The sequence below is a fragment of the Microtus oregoni genome, unplaced genomic scaffold (assembly GCF_018167655.1).
Source record: "Microtus oregoni isolate MIOR12 unplaced genomic scaffold, Mior012 000045F_ref0000178, whole genome shotgun sequence".
Taxonomy (NCBI): Eukaryota; Metazoa; Chordata; class Mammalia; order Rodentia; family Cricetidae; genus Microtus; species Microtus oregoni.
In genome coordinates, this window is record NW_024543219.1 from 3,242,258 (window position 1) to 3,265,269 (window position 23,012).

Sequence of the window (23,012 nt, forward strand, 5' to 3'; positions counted from 1 at the left end):
TTGTTAGATAATGTTCTTTGAACATTGGTAATGGTTAGTCCTTAAAGTTACATTACAAACTTCTATCCATTCATAATCTTTTAAGTTGAAAAATGCCTAACTAAGTAATTCTTAGTAGTGATGTCTTGAAAATATAGGGCATGGAGGTGCATGCCTTTAATCCGAGCACTCGGAAAGCACGGGTAGGCAGGTTTACATAGTAAGACCCTATTTCAAAGCAAAACGACAGAAGCTAAAAGAGTAAGCTTGTGTAACAAGTAAATGTTCCCAACACAGGGAATAAGTAGAGAATCAGAACAGCGAGAACTCCACCTCAGACGCTTGAGGGCCCAGAATTGGTTCTGGGGTCACACCACTCTGCCACTTGCCAGTGGTGTCTCTGGAGATTTCCTTTACCGCTTCCTCTGGCAAATGAGATAGACAGCAGTCCCTCGTGGGAGTATCCCGCATGGGATTGCTGAAGGACTGGATAAATAGTACATACACATAAAGTGTGTACAGTACTCTAAGAATGGCCTAACATCATGGGGCTGCTAAATGTTACTGTGGTGGTTTATTATATTGCCTCGACCTTACCTTTTTATACCTATTGTCCCATACATTCTCACTACTCCACAGACTCTTCCAGCTAAGTTTGGTCCACTGGCCCTGCCTAGAACTGTACGTCTGCTCTGCCATTATCTTAAGGTTCCTATTGCTGTGAAGAGACACCATGAACACAGCAACTCTTAGAAGGAAATCATTTAATTGAGGGGACTCGCTTAGAGTTTCAGAGGTTCAGTCCATTGTTATCACAGCAGGAGCATGGTGGTGTTAAAGGGGCTCGAGAATATATTTAGGTGTAAGATAGGGATAAATACTCTCGGATACAGATCAGATGCCCATGTCCTGCCATTCTGCCCAGGGACCAGCCGCTCCTTGCTCTGACTCTGAGCACCCGAGGAAGAGAGAAAGAGAGAGAGAAAGAGTGCTGAGGGAGAGGGGTCACACCTCTCTGGCTCTTAAGTGGTCACAGACAAGACCAAGCCCTAGGACTTGCCCCAAAAGTCATTGGCTAAATGGATTGGATTGAAATCCCACAACAATACCTCCTAATAATGCTGCTCCCTCTGAGATTATGGGGCCAGTTACATTCAAACTACCACAGTACGGAGCTCACCTGGTACTTGGACATGTTTCACTTTATCAAACTTAAAGTCCCTGAGACACAGATTTTTCACTGTGTTCAGTTCTTCACAATACCCCCGCCCGAAAATCTGGCACACCATGGATATTTGACAAATGTTGAATGAATTTTTAAGTCCTCAAGAGCCACCTAAACTAAGTCTTTTGATAGCCAAGAGCAGAAGTAAAACCAAAATTTGTTTTTCTCGTTGAGATGCCGTACACTGATGGATAGCATTATAGATGAAGTTGCAGAACTCGTGAGCTTGCTGCTGCGGAACCGTTTTAGGTCAGAAGTGAAAGAGTGTAAGGGTTAGGACTCAGGGAATCAGATCGGCTTAAAAAGCAAAAACTAAATTTTTTTTAGGGGAGTTGAGTTACAATAATGCTGGAATTTCTTTCTAGCCTTGTGTCTGCTGGATTAGAGATTGCGTGGAAATCAGGAGACACCTGGTCTTTATGTGAAAGTCAAAGGTGGTAAACGAGCAAATGACAGAACAATTAGAAATTTAGAAGATTGGAGTAAAGTTGAAAAGTGATACGGCCTAGCATAGCTGGGTGAAAGTTACTCTGGGAGGAACAAGCTCCTTTTCGGTGTTAGCTAGGCAGTAGTGCTCAGGGAGGAGGTGGAGTCCAGCTGAGGTGTTTCTCAGTCTCTCCCTGAGCTTCCTGTTGTGCACTGCAGTGTCACCATTGCCTAATCAGACCTGGTTATATAAAAAGGCAGAGGACTAAAACCTGAAAGATGGCTGAAAGGGCAGCTGCAGACGTAAACAGCTGTCATCATGCCATCTCCTTAACATAGATATCTGCTTGTTTTTCTTGTTTTGTTTCTGTCATTCTGGTTTTGGACAATGTTTCTTTTTGTAATCCAAGCTGGCCTTATATCTTGGCAGTCCTCCTACCTCAGCCTGCCCTGCCAAGTGCTGGGCTGTAAGCATGAGCCCCCATGCCCAGCAAAATGTTATCCTCTCTAAAAGGAAAATTGAACTCACCTGTAGGGAAGTCGACAATTAGCTGATCCTGATTGGGGAGGACAGGTATCGGAAGGTGTATGAGAACTGCGTGGGATGGGGGTCGGACCAGTACACCAATATAAACTATGGCACTACTGAGAGACCAGCACGGTCCACAGGCAAAGGGCAGTTTATAAAGGGAGAAAGGGAAACCCCTTGTTAGAAGGAGTTGGTTTGTTTTGATTGGGCATGTTAATCAGGGCAGCCAAAAGGAGGCTTTTGATTGCTGAACTTTGATGGCTGGACCCTGGTTGGTCAGCCTTGGGAAGGAAGTCCCCAGATAAGAGAATGGGCCTTGGTGGAATGTAATCTAACAGCAAGGCAGAGGTAATGGGGAGGGGCAAGGCCTGTCAGAGCCAAGTTTGCCATTCCCTGTCCTGCTAGAGTCTTACCACTGTTTCCTGCTTATAATTGTGCAGAAATTGCCAGTCTACTGCAAGATACAGATCATGTTCATGCATGTGGTACCTAATAGGCCAGCTCTGCTCTGTAGCTGCAGCAATCTTAGACCTTCATCACCATTGCCTTTGCAGGGGAACTAGCTCTTCCAGCAGCAGGCTGTTCACATCCTGTTGGCTCTCACTGTTCCCTTGCCAAGATTTTTTCCTTTGTCTTTCTGGAAAACACCCCTTATCTAGCTTAGATACAACTGTCTCCAAGAATCTCATTTGAAATGAATATTTTATCTTACTTTGGAATAAAGATTACGATTAACATAGATTAAAAAGTCTTTGGTTTCATTAACGTGTATGATGTATTTTGATCATACTCAGTCGCCATTATCTTACCCCAGCCCTCTGAATCCCTTTTCCCCAACAAGGTCCCTCCTTTGTACACACACGAATGTGTGTGATTATGGTTCACTGAGTCGGATTAGGGTGGCCTGCCTGAGCGTGGGTATGGAGTTACTTACTGGAACATGAGCAATTTACCTGTGACCACACCGCTAAGTAAAAATGATTCCCCCATCTCTGTACCATTAACTGCCAGCTCGGCTTGGGGTAAGGCCATAGGAGCCTCCTATTTGTGATGGCATGTTGACTCAGGCTTGTGCAGGTAGCCGTGCCTGCTGAGTCCGTGAGTGCAGTGACCAGTTGTTGTCCTCTTTCTTATTGCTGCCTATTACGCTAAGGCCATTCTAGTCAGCAGCTGCAACTCCACTGCTACCACAGAGGTTAGGCTGCAAGAGCCCAGCTGCAGCCTGAAGATATTCTGTTCCCTAAGGCACGGACTCTTTCTGAGTTACAGAGGGAACTTATCTGCATCTCTGTCCCTCTAAAGAACTCAAGACTCAAAGGTGCTGGTGGTAGACTCCTGTGTCTGCCCCCCCCCCCCCCGCCCCAGGCTTGAATAGCAAGCAGCTCACCTCAGCCTCCCAAGGTAGCCTTCTGCTTTTTCTCACCCCTCCTTAAAAACCCTTCTCCACCTGGCTCCTCCCACCCCTTCCTGTCAGCTAGTTGCTGACGCAGCCTCCTGACCACAGGTGACTTTTATTTAATTAAACAGATCTTTGCACCATTAAACAGATGCTCCAGAGCATAAACAAAAGTAACACACCTTAAAATAATATTTTCCCACCGCCATGTCATGTGCAGAAAACAGTGTTTTAGCACACCATCCCTGTTTCTGCTGCCTCCTTCCACCGTGTTTCCTGAGCTTTGGAAAGGGTTCTGGAGATGTTGTGCTGAGGGCTGACCACTCAACAGTCAGCTTACTCTTAGCATTTTGGCCAGTTATAAGTCTCTCATTATTAGCAATCGGCCACAGCTGAGGCTGCAGCTCTACCGCATGGGTACAGACTTGAGCAGTTATAAGACAGATGGACAACAACAGTAATCACATGACATGTCCCTACCCCCACCCAACTCCACCTCCAGCTGTGGGTATTATGTAGATTTACACTACCAGGAATGTGGATGAGGGCATCAGGGCCTGTCAGAAAAGTGGTCGGTTACTTCACAACAGTCTTGCTGTTACTGCTCCGGTGGACACCTTCCTGGCAGGTACAGCTATTCTAGTGCACAGAGCCCACTGCTGGGCTGCATAGCACCTGTAATGCTATTACACTGGCTTGTATTTTTGGAATTCTTTGTTTGGAAGGCAATATTTGCTTTTATTCATCTTTTTAAAAATTTATTTTTATTTTATTGGTGTTTGCCTGTATATATGTCTGTGTGAGGATGTTGGATCCTGGAGTTGCCATGTCAGTGCTGGGAATTGAACCCAGGTCCTCTGAAAGAGCAGTCAGTGCTCTTAACCACTGAGCCATCTCTCAGGCTCCTATTTTAGTCATCTTTGGACCTGTGCCTTTTAAAACAGTGCTGACTTTAAAGATTCGCTGTTTTTATGCAGAGTGTTCTGCCTGCGTGTATGAGTGTGCACTGCATGTGTTTTGGTGCCAGTGGAGGTCAGACAAGTGCCGAGACCCTGTTGTAAGCTGCCATGCCAGTGCTGGGAGCTGCACTCAGGTCCTCTGCAGAAACAGCACATGTTCTTAATCACTGGACCAGCCATCTCTTCAGTCCCACCGCCTAGCTATTGTTTTGTCGTTATAGCTGTTGTTTTGTTTTGAGACAGGGTTTTAATATATGTTTATGGTTAGACTCTGGAGTGAGCCTGTAGTCTGACTACACAGGAAGCTGAGTGAGGAGATTTGCTTGAATTCAGGAGTTTGGGATCACCCTAAACAATGTAGCAAAACTGTCCCTTTAAAACAAAAATAATAATTTAAAAACATTTATTCTTAGTCATTTTGCTGCTGGTGATTGAACCCAGGACTTTGTGTGTGCTAAAGGCAAGCTGAGCCATCCTTGGTCTAATATTTAAGTGGAATTTTCTGAACATTGAATTTAAGGTCATAATGACATACTGTAATTTAATTTGAATTACACTCAGTAGTATTGAGTGTTGTATACCCTGATATCTGAAATTTTTTCATTTGTTTTAAGCTTCTCATTGTTTTATAACTATCTTAGGGTGTCTATTACATGAAGAGACACCATGACCACAGGAACTCATAAAGGAAAATATTTAATTGGGACTGGCTTACAGTTTCGCAGGTTTACTCCATTGTCGTCATAGCAGGTGGCATGCAGGCAGACATGGTGCTGCAGAAGAAGCTGAGAGTTCTATGTCTTGATCCACATGTAGCGGGGAGAGAGTGTCACAGTGAGTGTATGTGAGACCTCAAAGCCCACCTCCACAGTGAGATTTTCTTCAACAAGGCCACACCTCCTAATAGTGCTACTCCCTTTGGGCCAGACATTCAGACACTTGAGTCTGCGGAGCCCATTCTTAGCCAAACCATAGCAGTAATGGTAAAGATGGGTACACAAATGTGCAATCAAGCCAAGGTCTGAAATATCACTACAGGCTAGATATCTCAGCCTAGAGGAATTGCAGATTTCTGACCAGATTCTCTGCTAAATATTTATTGAACATCATACCATGAGATTTTATCTTTCTTTCTGAAAGTGTTCAGCTGTCTGTGAGGCTGAGGAAAGTTTATGAAGACGTTCACCTTAAGAGAGTGTGCATGTGTTCTGACTGCTCTTTCTGTTGTTCACTTTGTGAAAGCAGTGCTGGAGAATCTAGGAAGACAGCGTTAGCATTCGGATGCACTGTGCTTGTTGGAGACTCTAGGAAGACAGCGTTAGCATTTGGATGCACTGTGCTTGTTGGAGAATCTAGGAAGACAGCGTTAGCATTCGGATGCACTGTGCTTGTTGGAGAATCTAGGAAGACAGCATTAGCATTCGGATGCACTGTGCTTGTTGGCATTTCGTAAGCAGTTGGTGATAGCAGTTGGAAGAAGCTAGAGCATTTACCTTAGTGGTTGACACAGAGAAGAAGAGCCAGAGAGTGCAGACCACCTGTGTGCCAGTAATGCTGCAGTCTGGAACCCCTGACTTTCCAGAGTCACAAGCTCTTGCCTTACTTAAGATATAGAAAAGTCTGTGTGACAGTGGGGCAGCTTCCCGTTTGATTAGCACAGATCAGTGTTCCTTAAGTGTGACCATGTGAAAATATGAGCAAAAATAGATAGTCAGTGTTGTTAAAATATAAAACATTTAAAAAACAAGTCTGTTATAATTAATTTTAAAAAGCAAATCTGTGAAATAGACTTGATTAAAAATACAGAAAATCCTAGTTACAAGAAGTCCTAGAAGATGGAAGGACATAAAAAGAAGAGAAATTAAATTCATATTTGGCAGGGAAAAGGTTTCTGAAATTAACCCAGGTGGCCTTGGTGGCCTGTAATCCCAGCACTGGGAATGCAGAGGAGAGAGGCTTGAACATTCAAGGCCAGCCTGGGGTACACAGCTGGTTCTAAACCAGCTGCATAGCGTGACCCTAATAAACTAGAGGACTCCATGATATTTTTGTGTGTTTTGTTGTTTTAATTTGTTTTGATTTTTTTTCTTTGGTTTTTGTTTGTTTTGGAGAGAGAGAACATGAAGTTGGTAGGGAGGTGGGGAGGATCTAGGAGTTGGGAAGGGAAAAATATGATATATGAATATGATATATTATATGAAAAACTATACCCCCCCCCAAATAAAAACCAGCCAAAACACCTCTGAAAGGAATGTTTTGTTGAGGAAAGGAGGTTATCAATGATGATGAACCCTGGTAATTCTGGAGAGAATAGCACAGTTGGTTGGCTTTTCAAAAATAAAAATGATGGGGCTGGAGAAGTAGCTGAGCAGACGGGAGCACTCACTGCTCCCAGAGGACCTGGGTTCAGTGCCCAGCACCATGACAGATGGTGGCTTCAAAGCGCTAAATCCGGCTCCAGGGATCCAGTATCTCTGGACTCTGCTAGCACCTACACTAACGCTCATATACCCACATGCAGGCATATACCTACATGTATTTAGAAGAAAAAAAATAAAGGTTAAAACAATGGAAAGTATGAATGGGTAGCTTTTGATGGCACTTAGGCATTTAGAAAAGGAGCCCCAAAACATGGGATTTCTTGCCAGGGATCTCCCTCTCATCCGAGCATATCAACCTTTGTCTGGCCTTGTAAAAAGTAAATGTTTTGGGGGACTGGAGAGATGGCTTAATGGTTAAGAGCACTGGCTGCTCTTCCAGAGGACCTGAGTTTGATTCCCAGCTCCCACATGGTGGCTCACAACCATCTGTAATGAGATCTGGCACTCTCTTCTGGCTTGCACGTGTACATGCAGTGCACTTGTACATAAAATATAAATAAATAACTTAAAAAAAAAGTAAAAGTTTCTCTAGAATTCAGCTCAGGTCAGAGAAGCTTCCTTTCGTAGAGGGTGGCAGCATTACTACAGAGACACATAGCTGCTCAAAGCACAGAAATAATTTGCTGAGTGCTCAGCCTTTAATGGGGCGTCTGTATCGCTACTTCCGGGACTCAGGGAGAATTGGGAGGAGACGGAGAGTAGAGGGAGCAGGGTGTGGTGGCACATACCTTTAGTCCCAGCACTCAGGAGAGTGATTGAGGAAAACACACAACACTGATCTCTGACACCTCTATACACACACACACACACACACACACGTATGTATACAGCATTAGCATACATGTACATATACCCACTGTGAACACATACATAAACATGCAAGTGGAGAAGAAAAACACTTGGTAGTAACTTTTACTTTACGTACTTAGTTCACTTACAAATATTTCATATTTACTTATATATATGCTTATTTTAATTTCATCTATTGTTACATAATTTTCTTTTGTCAGACCTTGCAGCCCAGGTATTTACTTATGGCAATCTTTTGCTGCCTTCCAAGTACTAGGATTGCGGGCATGAGGCATTATACCTAGTTAATAGTAATTTATAAAAAAAGAAAAATTACTTGGTGTCACTAGGCAGTCATTCTTCCACTGAGCCATATTTCCAGCCCCCAATATTTTTTTACTGAATGAATAGATGTGTTAAACTATTTTTTTTTTTTAAATTTTCGAGACAGGGTTTCTTTGTAGCAGTTGGTTCCTGTCCTGGAACTCACAGAGATCCGCCTGCCTCTGCCTCCCCAGAGTGCTGGGATTAAAGGCGTGCGCCACCACCGCCCAGCTAAACTATTTTTTATTAAGGATTTTAATTTCATCTGTAAAAGGCAAAGGTGCAAAAATAGTGGATTTCCTGCCCTATCCAGTCATTACTAGGAAGCACTAATACTTTTTTTTCCCCCAAGGCAGGGTTTCTCTGTGGAGCCCTGGCTGTCTTAGAACTCCCTTTCTAGACCAAGCTGGCCTTGAACTCACAGAGCTCTGCCTGCCCCTGCCTCCCCAGTACTGGGATTGAATCACATGGCAGTACCACCCAGCCTAACTCCTTTAGTCTGGGTAGTTTTTGTTAAAATGTACATAAACTTAAGTAAGAAACAAGTTTTGTTCTGCTTCATGAGACTCCCCCTATTTTAGATAAAGCTTTTCCTCAGCACATTAACTAAGAATTACGGGTTTAGTAGTTATTTCTCTCTTTCTAGTTCTACTTGTCAAACTTGGAAAAAGAACGTTATGAGAAGGAGTTCAGCCAAGAAAGACAGCAAGACATTTTAAGAAGAGCCGCAAGAGACTTGCCTGTCTACACCACATCAGCTTCTAAAGGTAAGAGAAATCGGCTGAACTTGGCAAAGGAGTTTTAAATGTCTCTGTCCTGATAGATCTGCTTGGCTTGACTAATGCCTGCATGTGATGCCAGGATCACGGGCTCCTGTTTAATGTATGTTGTGCAATATTTCAGATGTAAATGGATGCTTACCTGTATTGATGCAGGTTGTTGGAGGGCTTCACTCTCGTGAGTCTGGGTTTGGTTTGTCTCGTTGCCTGCTTTCCTCTAACACTCAGCCTTTCAAGTACTGCTCCCAGAACACTATCATCTGAAAATTCTGCTTTGAATTCATCTATGCTATGTCCTGAATAATAAAAAGAACTCAAGAATGTATGAAAAATGGGAGAATTAAAGACAGCAGGGAAGAAATTGACCAAATTTAAGATTTTGTGAGGCCGTGAACTCTGAGCTAGGTGCTGGCTCGTTTTATGTCAGCATGGCACAAACAAGAATCCTCAGCAAGGAGGGCGCCTCAGTTGAGAAAATGCCCCCATAAGAAGGGGCTGTGGGCCAGCCTATTGAGCATTTTCTTAATTTGCCATTGATGGATGAAGACCCAGCCCATAGTGGGTGGGGTCATGCTGGGTTGTAGTCCTGGGTTCTATAAGAAAGCAAGCTGAGCAAGCCATGGAGAGCAAGCCAGGAAGCAGCACCCTTCATTGTCTCTGCATCAGTTCCTGCTCTGTTGGAGCTCTTGTTCTGACTTCCTTCAGTGATGGACTATGGATGTGGAAGTATAAGCAAATAAACCCTTCCTCCCCAACTTGCTTCAATTCCCAGCAACCACATGGCGGCTCACAACCATCTATAATACCCTCTTCTGGCTTACAGTCATACATGGAGGCAGAATGTTGTATATATAATAAATAAATAGGTCTTTTTTAAAACAGTAAGAAAAGAAAAACCAAAGAAACAAGTATTTAAAAACCAGTTTTAAAAAAAAAATCCAGCTTTGCAGTGAATGCCTGTATCCCTGCAGGGTGAGAACAGGCACTTTCTGAGAGCACTGGCCAAAACAGCCAGCTTCCTGCTGAGTAGGAGATCCTATGTCAAGGCAGTGGAAGACGGATTTTCTCGTGGTCTCCATATGTGTACTATATGTATACCATACTACACACAGGCCAGGCGGTGGTGGCGCACGCCTTTAATCCCAGCACTTGGGAGGCAGAGGCAGGAGGATCTCTGTGAGTTCGAGACCAGCCTGGTCTACAAGAGCTAGTTCCAGGACAGGCTCCAAAACCACAGAGAAACCCTGTCTCGAAAAACCAAAAAAAAAACATACTACACACAGGCAACACATGATAAAAGATATAGTTAGCATATTAAAGTATAGGATACTCTGTTGCAAACGGGGAGTGGTTGCACACACTGTTAATCCCAGCACTCAGGAGGCAGAAGCAGGCAGATCTCTGTGAGTTCTGAGACCAGCCTGGTCTGTAAAGCGAATTCCACAATAACCAGGACTACACTGAGAAACCCTGTCTCAAACAAAACAAAGAAGAAACCCAACAACAACAAAAAAGCAAATAAAAAAATCATCTAATGTAGATTTAACTGTCATGTTTTCTTTACTAGTGCTGTACAAGTCACTTAGACATTTGAAACCCAAGTTACGGCAGTAGCAACAGAAGCCACAGCCTGATGCTGCTAGCAGTGCAGTCCCAAGTGTCCTTTCGGAGGCTTGAAGGTCAAGCCAGGATTTGTGACACAGATCACAGAATTTCAGAAGGAGTCAATATGAAGCAGAGTTGAAGTTTATTAAGAAAAATGATAGGTTCAGCGTTCTTTCTACTCGGTGAAGGACCGGAGTTTGGTCCCGGTATCCATGTCGTGTGGCTCATAGCCACCTGTAACTAGCTCCAGGGAAGCCAGTACCCTCTTCTAGCCACCACAGGCTCCTGCGTCCACGTGCACATACTCACGGAAACACACTCTTACGTACCTAATTAAAAACAAACACTTCTAAAAAGTTTCTGATATAGATAAACACCAGTGCTAGAGAGGTTGCCAGCTTAGGAGAAAGATGGCTGTGCCCATCGGAGTGGGCTTCTCAGGAAGGAGTTACTTTTCTCTCTTAACAAAAGCTGGGTTTTGAAGTTACATTGTTAAAAACGCTTAAGAGATTAAGTAAAGGTGTTTTGGTATATTATTTTTTTTTTGTAAATGAGACCATTATGGGATCTTTAAGGTACATTATACAGATTTCAGATTGAAAGGATAGAAACAGTTCAGAAAGCCAAAGGAACTCTAACCGTGCATTGTACAGAGGTCAGAGTACGCAATTTGACTGTACCATGGTTCATGTTGTCTGTGAGGTCTTCTTCATTCTTAGCCGGAAGGATGAGAACCCTTCCCTCCCCTGCCTCCTGTCCTGTTGCAGTTTCTTCATTTCAGCCTGAGGGTCCGTCTGCTCTCTGGGTCTGTAGAAATGCCACATGAGGCCGGGCGGTGGTGGCGCACGCCTTTAATCCCAGCACTCGGGAGGCAGAGGCAGGCGGATCTCTGTGAGTTCGAGGCCAGCCTGGTCTACAGAGCTAGTTCCAGGACAGGCTCCAAAGCCACAGAGAAACCCTGTCTTGAAAAAACAAAAACAAAAACAAAAAAAAAAAAAAAGAAATGCCACATGAGATGAGAGAAAGCACGCGAGTGTGCATCCCCGCGTGAGATGAGAGAAAGCACGCGAGTGTGCATCCCCGCGTGAGATGAGAGAAAGCACGCGAGTGTGCATCCCCGCATGAGATGAGAGAAAGCACGTGAGTGTGCATCCCCGCGTGAGATGAAAGCACGCGAGTGTGCATCCCCGCGTGTGATGAGAGAAAGCACGCGAGTGTACATCCCTGTGTGAGATGAGAGAAAGCACGCGAGTGTGCATCCCTGTGTGAGATGAGAGAAAGCACGCGAGTGTGCATCCCGGCGTGTGATGAGAGAAAGCACGCGAGTGTGCATCCCCGCGTGTGATGAGAGAAAGTACGCGAGTGTGCATCCCCGCGTGAGGTGAGAGAAAGCACGCGAGTGTGCATCCCGGCGTGAGATGAGAGAAAGCACGCGAGTGTGCATCTCGGCGTGAGATGAGAGAAAGCACGCGAGTGTGCATCCCTGTGTGAGATGAGAGAAAGCACGCGCATGTGCATCCCGGCGTGAGATGAGAGAAAGCACGCGAGTGTACATCCCCGCGTGAGATGAGAGAAAGCTCGCGAGTGTGCATCCCCGCGTGAGATGAGAGAAAGCACGCGAGTGTGCATCCCTGTGTGAGATGAGAGAAAGCACGTGAGTGTGCATACCCGCATGAGATGAGAGAAAGCACGCGAGTGTGCATCTCGGCCTGTGATGAGGTTTTAGCAGAACTCATTTCCAAAAAGTGACAGCTAATATTAAGCAGTCCTTTTTATTTTATGAAGAATTTTGAAACAACTAATTGATAATAGTACTTGTAGTTCTGTATATTAGATGTTTTTAACCCCGTTCCATACTTGCAATGGGTTTATGAATTCCCAAGTTTAGCAAAATTTGGACAGTGTGTAATTTTCAAAACAGCAGGTTGATAGCTATATCCTTTTTTGTTATTTGTTTGTTTTTTTTTTTATTTTATTTTGTTTTGACACAGGATTTCTCCATGTAGCCCTGGCTGTCCTGGAACTCCCTCTGTAGACCAGACTGACTTCAAACTCAGAAATCTCATGAGTGCTGGCATTAAAGGTGTTCACCTTTATTTCTAGAAAGGGGCAGTATTTATCATTCGTAGAACTCACAAGTATTCATTGAACAAATGAAAAAACATCTGTACCTTGCTCTATTTCTGTCGTTGACACTGTGCTTTTTTTGGTTGCTCTGTACAAGAATGAAGTTTCCTTTGATTGTGCAACTATTTGCCTTTATCTGCTCATTTGTTAAGTACTGTTTCCTTCCTCCCTCTATCCCTCCTTTAGACATGATTTCAATATGGAGCCCTAGAACTCGATATGTAGATCATGCTAGGATTGAACTCACAGTAATCCCACTGCTTCTGCCTTCTAAATACTGGATTAATCTCCCTCCCTCCCTCCCTCCCTCCCTCCCTCCCTCCCTTCCTCTCCTCCTTCCTTTCCAACCCGTTTCTGGTAGGACCTTTTTGATTTTGTTCACATCCCTGCACCTAAATATGTGCACAGCTGTCACACACAGCATGGAGGGAGGATGTAGGGGAATGGGCACATGAAGTGCTTGGCTTCTTTCTGATCCTGAGCTTCCTACACATGTAACCTTAGGTTTCTGTTTGGTATATAGACTAAGCATTAGTGGTGCCATCTTCAGCTGGCTGTATTTTCCTTAACGGAATATGTGTTTTGTGTGGGAACTTGTTGTTCTGCAGAATAGTGCACTATATAGACATACCATAAAGTATTTAGCCATTTCATGGATAAAATTATTCTTAGGAACTTGAGCAATAGCTCAGCAGTTAAGAGCTCTGGCTACTCTTCCAGAGGACCCAGGACTTCCTCGTACCTACATGGCAGCTCACAACTGTAATTCGAGTTCCAAGGAATCTGATGCCCTCTTCTGGACTTCCAAGGCCACCAGGCATGAACGGGTTGCATGGAACATACATTCATGCAAAACATTTATACACATTTTTTAAAAAAGGAAATTACCCTGGCGTTTTTAAATTTAAAATATCTGTAATAAGCATTCTTATTTGTTATATTTTAAAAATTTATTTTTAATTAGGTGTAGGTGTGTGTATGTGTGTATATGTTTGTCTGCATGTAAGTATGTATACTAGGAGGCCAGAGGTCCGGAGCTAGAGTTATAAATGGTTGTGAGCCGCGTGCCATGGGTGCTGGGAACTCAACCTTGATCCTCTCTGAAAGAGCAAGCAGCAAATGTTTTTAGCCACTGAGCCATCTTTTCAGTTCCCGCATTTGTTACTGTTCAAACCCGTCAAGCAGTTTTCTATCACTGAGTTTGTTCCTCTAACTAGATTCTTCATTTTCCAAGAGAGTAGGAGGTTTTGTTTGTTTGTTAGTTTTTCTTTCACGCCTCTATATCCCATATTGGCCTCAAACTCCCTGTGTAGTTGATAATGACCTTGAACTTCAGATCCTTCTGCCTCAAGCCTCCCAGGCATCTAGCATTTTGTGCTAGGCTCTGCCTTCTGAGAGACACCCTTATCCTCAAACTCCCTTTGTTTTCTCGGATGTTTGTGAGTTGGACTCCTCCCATTCTGTTTCCTTACTGTCCACTGTCACGATCCAATGCATTGTTTATTCTATTGATTGTCTTAGTCCCTAGAACATAGAATATGTAAGCTTCACAAAGTAGGGATTTTTGTTTAGATTACCTGGCACATAGTAGGTGATCAGTATCTTTGAACAATTGAATGTGAACCAGACAATAGCATAGCATGTATTAGAATTTTAGTTTCAAAGAGGTTTTTGTTGTTGTTCCAAAACTGAATCCTCATTGGTCTGGAATAGGGCGGATTCAGACAGAAGGTGAATGTCTTAAGTATGGTGAGACTCTGTTCCAGACGGTGTGCTGTAGTCAACAAAGCACTGGGTCTGGGACTCGGTGGACCTGAGCTCTGGACTAGTTCTGCTATTCGTCTTGGTGTTTGGACTTCTGCACACTGCTTACTTCAGATCTACTTTATTTAGTTTGAAAACTTCTGGGAAGATACATTATGAGGCCCCCTTTTTCTTGACATTTTATTTGAGATACTCTGGTGCATTTTGGTATTTTAAAATGGCTCACTGTCGGTTTCCAGAATATATTCCAAATTTCAAGCTTTATGTATCAGTAAGCTTGCACACCTTTGAGTTGTTTCTTTTTTTCTTCTCTCTAGCTATCCGATATTGTGAAAAATGTCAGTTGATTAAACCTGATCGGGCTCATCACTGCTCTGCGTGTGACCGGTGAGTGTTACTCAGTTTGTTTTCCTTTAACCCTGCCCTGGAATTTGGCAACAGAGAAACATTTTACATGCTTCTTCATATTTAGCAAAGCCATTTCATCCTTTCCCATTATTTGCTGTGGACATAGAGCTGACATAAATACGTATATAAGCTAGAATATACTAGAAGAAGTCTTTGATAACCATTTCTCCGCTAGTTGAGTAGAATTTTAATTTTAAATCTACTTGGTTTAAAACTCTTGAGTGGGGGGCTGGAGAGATGGCTCAGTGGTTAAGAGCACTGGTTGCTCTTCCAGAGGTCCTGAGTTCAATTCCCAGCAACCACATGATGGCTCACAACCATCTGTAATGAGATCTGGTGCCCTCTTCTGGCGTGCGGGCATACATGAAGGCAGAATATTGTATACATAATAAATAAATAAATCTATATTAAAAATAATAATAATAAAATAAAACTCTTGACTAATCCAAGCCTCTTAGACAAGCTGTGTAAGTTTCTGGGTGTTGAGTTTCTCATTCTTTGTGAGCTCTGTAATCTCGCTTTCTACATGTATAAAAAGTACTCTAGAGGGAAGAAAGTTTGGTTTTGTTTTGGTGTTCTTATGCTAAAGTATAGTAGTGGTCATCACGGGGAAACTTGATGTTAAAGAATGTAGGAAAGCAACCATCTTAAGCTATGTGTTAGTGTCTGGTGTGTGCACTTCTAAGGATTGACTTTCTTGATCTGCTCATGCCTATAGTACTAGAGGTCATCTGTTTATCTCCTTAGCTGATGTTCAAATTGGGCCCTCTAATGTACCAAGAATCATTCCCAGACCTGAATAATAAGATGTCATTTGGTGTGGTAAATAAGCTGGCTGTGTTGAACTGACATCACAGTGTAAAAACTAGTGACTGTTTATCTGGGGAGGTACTTATGAAGGTAGCAGAAGTTACCTGGTGTTTCTAGGTTGGTTCTCAAAGATTTAGTTTTAAGGGGATATTTTAACTTCAGTAAAATAATGAGAAATTAGAGTCAGGATTTTTCTGAATGGACTTTTCTTATGCTTGATTCCTAGATGTGTTCTTAAGATGGATCATCACTGTCCTTGGTATGTATGAAAAAGAGTAGAAATTGCCTAAATCAAAGGGGTGGAGGTTGGACGTTAGAAGCAGGGAACTGAGAATGATTTTCTTTAGTAATCCTTTTTTCCTCCACTGGTACTAGTGTTTACATCCAGGGTCTCTACACATTGTAAGTGCTCTCTATGACTAAAACCATATACCCCATTCCAGTGGTCTTGTTTTTGAGCTCAATTAAATTACTAATACATATACACACACACATATAAACGTATATAGATATGTATATCTGTGCATACACATGTAGATGCACTTATATTTTTCATTTAAAAATATCTCTGATAAATAATCCAAATGGTAATAAGTTAAAAATTAACATTCGAGTTGCAAAAATTTGTATAACAATTAAAAACATCCACAGTTACGATACTGTTGTTTTCCACTTCTCACTTGTCCTATTTCCCGATAGTAATGATGTAACCTTTCTGCTTTCTTTCCCCCACTTATGACTTCAAGGCATCCGTTAATTTACTATCTTGCCATCTCCATAAACTAAGTAACGTTAGGTATATTCCCATTTTGGTACAAGCTCCAAGATTCTCACATCTACAGAGCTGAGCTGTCCCATGAGGCACTCCCTACACACCGCTCCCACTGGCCCTGAGACCCTGTTTTGCTTTCTCTTTCTGTATATTTGTGATTTGTCTTATCTTACAATGTTGCTTTCTATATTCTTCTAGGGTGAATAACTGTGTGGGATTTACTAATTACAAATTCTTCATGCTGTTTTTGTTGTATTCCCTACTATATTGCCTTTTTGTGGCTTCAACAGTTTTAGAGTATTTCATAAAATTTTGGACGGTAAGTCTTTTTTCTGTCTTAAACATATATAAAAAATGTTTAAAGATGTGTATTTGAAACGAATTTCTTGATGCTTTTTATTATCTTGTATAATGGCTCGGCCAGGACTACACTTGACTTGCAAGTCTGTGTCCAAGTGCACAGGCTCTAGGTGACTGGTGCGGACTGTTAGAGCTGCGGGAGAGATGTCTGCCCTCTTTCTCCTGCTGTGATGACACTTGGGTGGTGCTGCAGTCAATGGCATCTTGGGCCAGACAAACACTTGCTTTCTGTCTGTATACGGTTTTTTTCAGAATCTTAGAAAAGATTTATTTTTATTTTATGAATGTGGATGTTTTGCCATTTATGTCTGTGCACCATATGTGTGCCTGGTTCCTGCAGAGAGCAGAAGAGGGTATCAGATCCCCTGAAACGAATTGCAGAAGATTGTGAGCTGACCTGATATATATGTGCTGGGCGTTGAACCCAAGTCCTCTGCAAGAAGAGCCAGTGCTCTCAACAACTGAGCTGTCTCTCCAGCCCCGATCCTTTCCGAGTTTTAAAAAAAATGACAAGTAAGCTGGGCGGTGGTGGTACACACCTTTAATCCCAGCGCTCGGGAGGCAGAGGCAGGCGGATCTCTGTGAGTTCGAGACCAGCCTGGTCTACAAGAGCTAGTTCCAGGACAGGAACCCTGTCTCGAAAAAATCCAAAAAAAAAAAAAAAGACAAGTAGTTCAAAATAATCAAATGTTTTATCAACAAGGGACTAAAGTGTGATTTATCTGAGGAGAAATCCTGTAGAAACAAGCAGCTTCGTGTGACAAATGACTGGGAAGTGGTCTCTGAGATGTACCATGCATCAGGAGCAGGGACCACATCAGTGTGTATAGGATGTGGTGGTGTCTAACGGGAATAACCTACTAGTGTGTCCTGACCACTCTGGACACGCTGGAGAGCTGCTGGGCGCCACAGCCAGGACGGAGAATGCTCGCTCCTATTTTCCTGGGGATTTTGGTTACCATATACAAATGTCCATCTGTTCAGAATACATAATCAGGTTGAAACCATTTTAATGTGGAAGTGTATATACTTAAGGGGAAAATAAGTACCAGAAATGTGGAAAGAACTCCGTCTTAGAAGTAGTGTGGGAAACTGTTTTTCATTATGACATTCTCATAATGTTTGGTTTTTATATTTGCATGTTCTACTGATATAATTTAGAAATAATTTTAAGATATATTAAAACTACCTATTTATTAAAATCTTTAAATATCTGAATATTTTTCATCTCTGTTTCTTTCTCCCTACTGTCATCAGCCCCATTAAATGTAGGTTCAGTCTTGACTGTCACACTGCTAAACCCAATACCCAATCTTCAATTGATAATTATTACTGAGCCATCAGACATGATAGTCTTCATAAAAATGGACATTTCAAATACGTTTCCTATTTTCTTTCCATTGTTTTTCTCCATGCTTATCTACTGTAATGGGAACAAAATCTACACCAGGCCATTGGTTGCCAGGCTAGAATAGTGATGTCATCTCTGAGGCCTTGTTCGTCCTCTCATACCAAGATCTAGAATTACACGGCTCCCAGGGAAAGGGCATGGGCTTTGCTTATGTATTTGCTATAATTTAAACTCCATGAAGGCAAGAAATTCTGTCTTCCATTGGTGGAGCCTCTAGGATGTTACCTAGCCCACGACACAGTAAGTGTTTAGTGAGTGTTTGCTGAGTGGTAAAATAAGCAGTGTGAAGTTAGCTTAGATTGCTTTTTCAGTTGTGAAATCTGGAGTCATACTTACTGCACTGAATTGATAGCTTAAGTTAATGTAAGCATGTGGTGTATAATAAGCACCCAGTAGATGTCTGTCTGTTCATCTGTGTTTGAGACAGGGTCTTAAATTAACCAGTCTAGTCTAGAACTCACTGTGTGGCCTAAACTCATGGCAATCCTTCCCCGCTAGCCTATTAAGATGACTTTGTTTTTCTCATTGTATGTCTCAAACCATTTCTGTTGTAGCTACGTCTGTCTCCTGCTGCCATGTTCTTGCTCTCCTTTGATAGGTGCAACTCCCGTTAATCTAGAAACACAGTACCCAACTTTACTCTGCAAGTGTGAGAGAGACTTTTTCCAGCCGTTGCCATGGCTTTCTGTGAGCGCCCACGTTTGTGCCATGTCCACTTTTTCTGATAGGGTTTTGTTTTCATAAAATAGATACGAGTCTTTATTCATGACCTTGGTATCTCTGAGCCTTTCTTCAATAAAATACAGAAATTACCAGCTATAACAGCAAAGTTCATAATTTAGGCAGCACTAAAACTGTCACTTCCTCCTACCAGGAGGGACTGCACCTGTAGTCGAGGACTCTGTTAGCAGAGATAGATTTGTCTGGACCCCAGCTGTGAGCCCACCCTGGGCCACACAGAACAGCAGAGTTTGCAAGTTGAAAGGCCTCCCCAGTGCTGTTGGCCTAGTATGCTGTCTTCAGGGCGCTGGCTCTTCTTGGTGCTGTCTTTCTCTGACTGTGGCTGCAAAGCTTCTATTCCCATTTCATTTTGTGTCTTCTAAGTAGGTTTGTTTTGTTTCTGTCAAAGTTTTCTATTTCTTAACCAGCTGTTTTTATTCATGTTTCCGTCTGCTGTCTGGTCACCCATTTTCTTCTGATGTTATTACTGCTTCCATTTTCACTTTTACATTGTGATTTGGAGGAGGAGATAATTGTGGTATAGAAGTATGTCCACATTTACTCTTTTTAACACCCAGGGGAAAGTTTAAAATGCGTGTTTTGTTATCCAGGTCTGGTGAGGCCACAGACCTAGGGCCGGGCCATTGTGGCTGAGAAGGTAATCAAAGAAAGAACAGACACAGCCTAACAAGGCTCAGCGAGGGTGAGAGCTGCTGGTGTCTGAACAGATGAACTGCTTTAGGGTTCTCAGTTTGAATAATCTCCATCTCAGTGGATTGTGGGAGGAGGAATGCTGCCTCTAGATAAGGTGGCAGGGGGCTAGGGAATGGGAACTTGGACTAGGTTTGGAGTTTGGGCTCTGGATTGGTTAGCCTTTGAAAGTTGCCCTCCTAGTAGTGAGTGCTTTTCTAAGTACTGGTGAATTTGGGTGGGCCATTTGTAGCGTGAATTTTAATTGGTTTTATTAGTAAAATCCCAGAGTCAGCTATCGGGGTGAAAACTGAAAGATCAGAGAAGCAGTGGCCAGCCACTAGAGTTCTTACCTCTACCAATGCTCAGACCAAAGGGGCGATCTTGTTCTCAGACTGCTCCTCAGATTGCTTTGAGTGCCTGTCTCCTGCCTTATATTCTTCTCTCCGCCCAGCCATATCAATCATGTCTCCACCTCCCCAGTGCTGGGATAAAAGGCCTTGGATCCCAAGTGCTGGAATCACCTTTGAGTGAGTTCTGTTTCTCTTATAGACTGGAATTAATTTTGTGTAGTGTTTCCCATGGTGGCCTTGACTAACAGGGATCCTTCTGCCTCTGACTCCTGAGTCCTGGGTTTAAAGGTGTGTGCCAATACTACCTGGCTTTTAGTGGTTTAACTCTGCACTCTGATCTTCAGGCAAACTTTGTTAAAACACAAAATGTCACTTCAGGAGTTATCTCCTCAAGTCAGTGAAGCTCCAGATCCCAGTGTATCTATACAGGAAGATAAGGAACTGTGGTTTTGTGCAGAGGGTTGTTGTGACTGCAATTGTCAGAGTGAGATTGGAGAAGCTAGGTCATGTGTTTCATAGTATAGAAAATTAGAATTTAAAGTCAGGTCTGTCTATCCCAGGGTCCAGGTACTTTCCAAGGTCACTTGTTTCTTAAAAGCCGGGTACAGCTCTGAGTCATGGAGCACAACACAAGAAATGCCTTGTGTATTTTAGAGAGATGTTTACTAAAGCATTGTAATTCAGGGGGCTGGAGAGATGATGGCTCACTGGTTTAAAACACATGTTGCTCTTGCAGAGGACCCAGGTTCAGTTCCCAGTATCTGCATCCTGGCTCACAACCGTTTATATTCATGTATATGGTGCACATATATATGTCCACACAAAAACCCTCTATATAAAATAAAATTTAAAATGTGTGATTCTAAACTTTCTACATGCTGGGCATAGTGGCACACGCCTTTAATCCCAGCACTCAGGAAGCAGAGGGATGCGATCTCTGTGAGTTCAAAGCCAGCCTGAAATACAGAGTTCCAGGTCAGATACAGCTACATAGTGAGACCTAGTCTCAAAGAAACAAAAAACTAATTAAGTGCTAGTGTGAGCTTAAGCGCCATCAGGAAGATGCAGCCCAGCACTGCCGCTGTCCTGACTTCCACAGAAACTTTTTAGGACAAGCCAGAGTTAGTGAGCAAAGACAGATAGAGTACATGCTTCTGAGCAACCGTTCTCAGCCTGGGGTCATGACCCCTTTCAGAGGGGTCATATAGCAGATATTTACTCTACAACTCATAACAGTTGCAAAATTGTAGTTAGGAAGTAGCAACGAAAATATTTGTATGATTGGCGTTCACCACAACATGAACTGTAGTAAAGGGTCACAGTTTATTAGGAAGATTGAGAACCACTGAGCTAGAGTTAAATGCTGGCATTGAGAGGAAGATGTGCAGGAAAGGGGCAGTACACACTCAAGGCATGGGTGCAGGTTTCTCCAGAGTCACGTTTAAATATCCTTTCAATGATTATGATTTTGTGGCTAAATTACATTGTTCAGAAGATGCAACCTACAAGATTTAAAGATGAAGCAAAGTTGTCAGGTACAGTGGCACATACCTTTAATCCCAGCACTTGGGAGGCAGAGGCAGGCAGATCTCAGTGAGTTTGAGGCCAGCCTGAACTACAAAATAGTTCCAGGACAACCAGGGCTACACAGGGAAACTGTCTCAAAAAAAAAAAAAAAAAGATGAAGCAAAGTTTAAAAAAATAGGTAGAGTTAAACAAAACTGAACTAGCTTAGTTACTCCTCTTATTTTAAAGAATATACTTTCTTAAGTTTGAAGCCAGCCTGGTCTCCATATACAGTAAGACCCTGCCTCTAAAATCAAATGAAATTTTAATGTGGTTTTTATGGTGTATTTTTTTAGACTTAGGAGAGTGCTAATACAGTTAAATTCAAGGTCGCAAACGTTGTATTCTAAATATGCATCTTTGTTGGAATTGTCTGTCTGTAGACAGTGTTGCTGTATGAGGTTTCTGTGCTCTCAGTCAGCAGGAGATGCACAGTGGACCCCAGGGTTAAGCAGCTAACTCACCTTCACGTGTCTGGGCTGCTTATTAAAGTGAGTGGACAAGGAAGGCCGCACTATGAGTGGGAAATCTAAACCAAGATAGAAGGGAATTGATGTCTGAGGGAAGAGCATTTAAGCCAGAGGAGTCTGTAGGTACCACTGGAGTGTTTGAACTATACCAAGGGAGCGTTTCCTCTGTGCATTCCTGGCCATCCTGGAACTCACTCTGCAGACCAGACTGACCTCAGACTCAGAGATCCGCCTGTCTGCCTCCTAAGTGTTGGGATTAAAGGAGTGTGCCGCCATCGCCCAGTGCCGTAGGAACTTTTTATAGCTAGATTAGACTAAGGATGGGTGCTAAAGGGAAGCCCAGGATCCTGGTAGGGCTAAGTGAAAAAGGGACTTTAGTGATCTCTAGTGTTAGAAGGTGTCTCTGTCTATCTATCTGTCTGTCTTCAGTAAAATGGGAACAGGGGTGACATGCTGTGACTTGTAAAAGGTTCTGATTGCTGAGCTGTCTGAAGCTGCCATTGTTTTCCCAGCTGAAACAGGCAATAGCAGTGAGGTGCCGAGTCTTCGGGTCCCATTTCTGGAAGCACTAACCAACCAAGGTTACAGAATTACAGATGGTCATGCTAAACGTTTATTTTGTTCTTTCAGACACAAGTTTCTGTGTAGTTGGGTGGAAAAGCACATGTTTAGAGGAAAAGCACATGTCTCTGACATGTGCCTGAAGAGAGAAATGTTGTGACCTGTATGTTTTGGGTGTTTTTTACTTTCTGGAAAAATGTAGACCATTAGAGGGCAACTACTTGTATTCCTTCCAAATGCACATAACTGATAAAGCCTAGTTTTCAGGATAACTTTGTATAAAAGTTGTTTTCTTAATACATTGTCTCTATTTGCACAAGCTTTGCCGCAGGAAATCTACAGAGAATTGCCCGAAGGTAAAACACATCATTGCCATGCCATTCTCATGATCTCTCTACAGAGTGAATGCATGTCATTGAAATTTGCTTTACAAGTTGGCAAGATAGAATAGTCACTTTGTTTTAAAAGTAGAGTGGTTACTCTGAGGAGAAAAATAAATATCAGAATAATGTAGGACTCATGGGGAAATGTTCAATGGTAAAGTTTTTGAGTCCCTAGGTTCAGTCTCCTTTGCACGCATGCATGCACACACAAAGTAGTACAAACAG

The 23,012-nt window shown here is 42.8% G+C and overlaps 1 protein-coding gene across 7 annotated transcripts in view; it reads left to right on the forward strand.

The window, feature by feature from the left end:
• The window catches only part of Zdhhc20 (zinc finger DHHC-type palmitoyltransferase 20), a 62,604-nt gene that overhangs the window by 22,201 nt on the left and 17,391 nt on the right, over window positions 1-23,012 (forward strand). For 5 of the 7 annotated variants that reach the window (XR_005972531.1, XM_041633947.1, XM_041633948.1 and 2 more), the window contains 5 exons: window positions 8,655-8,775; window positions 14,601-14,670; window positions 15,728-15,760; window positions 16,472-16,592; window positions 22,725-22,760. Coding sequence is in view for 5 of the 7 variants with exons in the window: in XM_041633947.1 (XP_041489881.1) it covers window positions 8,655-8,775; window positions 14,601-14,670; window positions 15,728-15,760; window positions 16,472-16,592; window positions 22,725-22,760 (381 nt within the window). In the remaining 2 variants the exon portion in view is untranslated. The remainder of the gene's footprint in view (window positions 1-8,654; window positions 8,776-14,600; window positions 14,671-15,727; window positions 15,761-16,471; window positions 16,593-22,724; window positions 22,761-23,012) is intronic. The other 2 variants (XR_005972532.1, XM_041633952.1) reach the window with 1 other exon arrangement.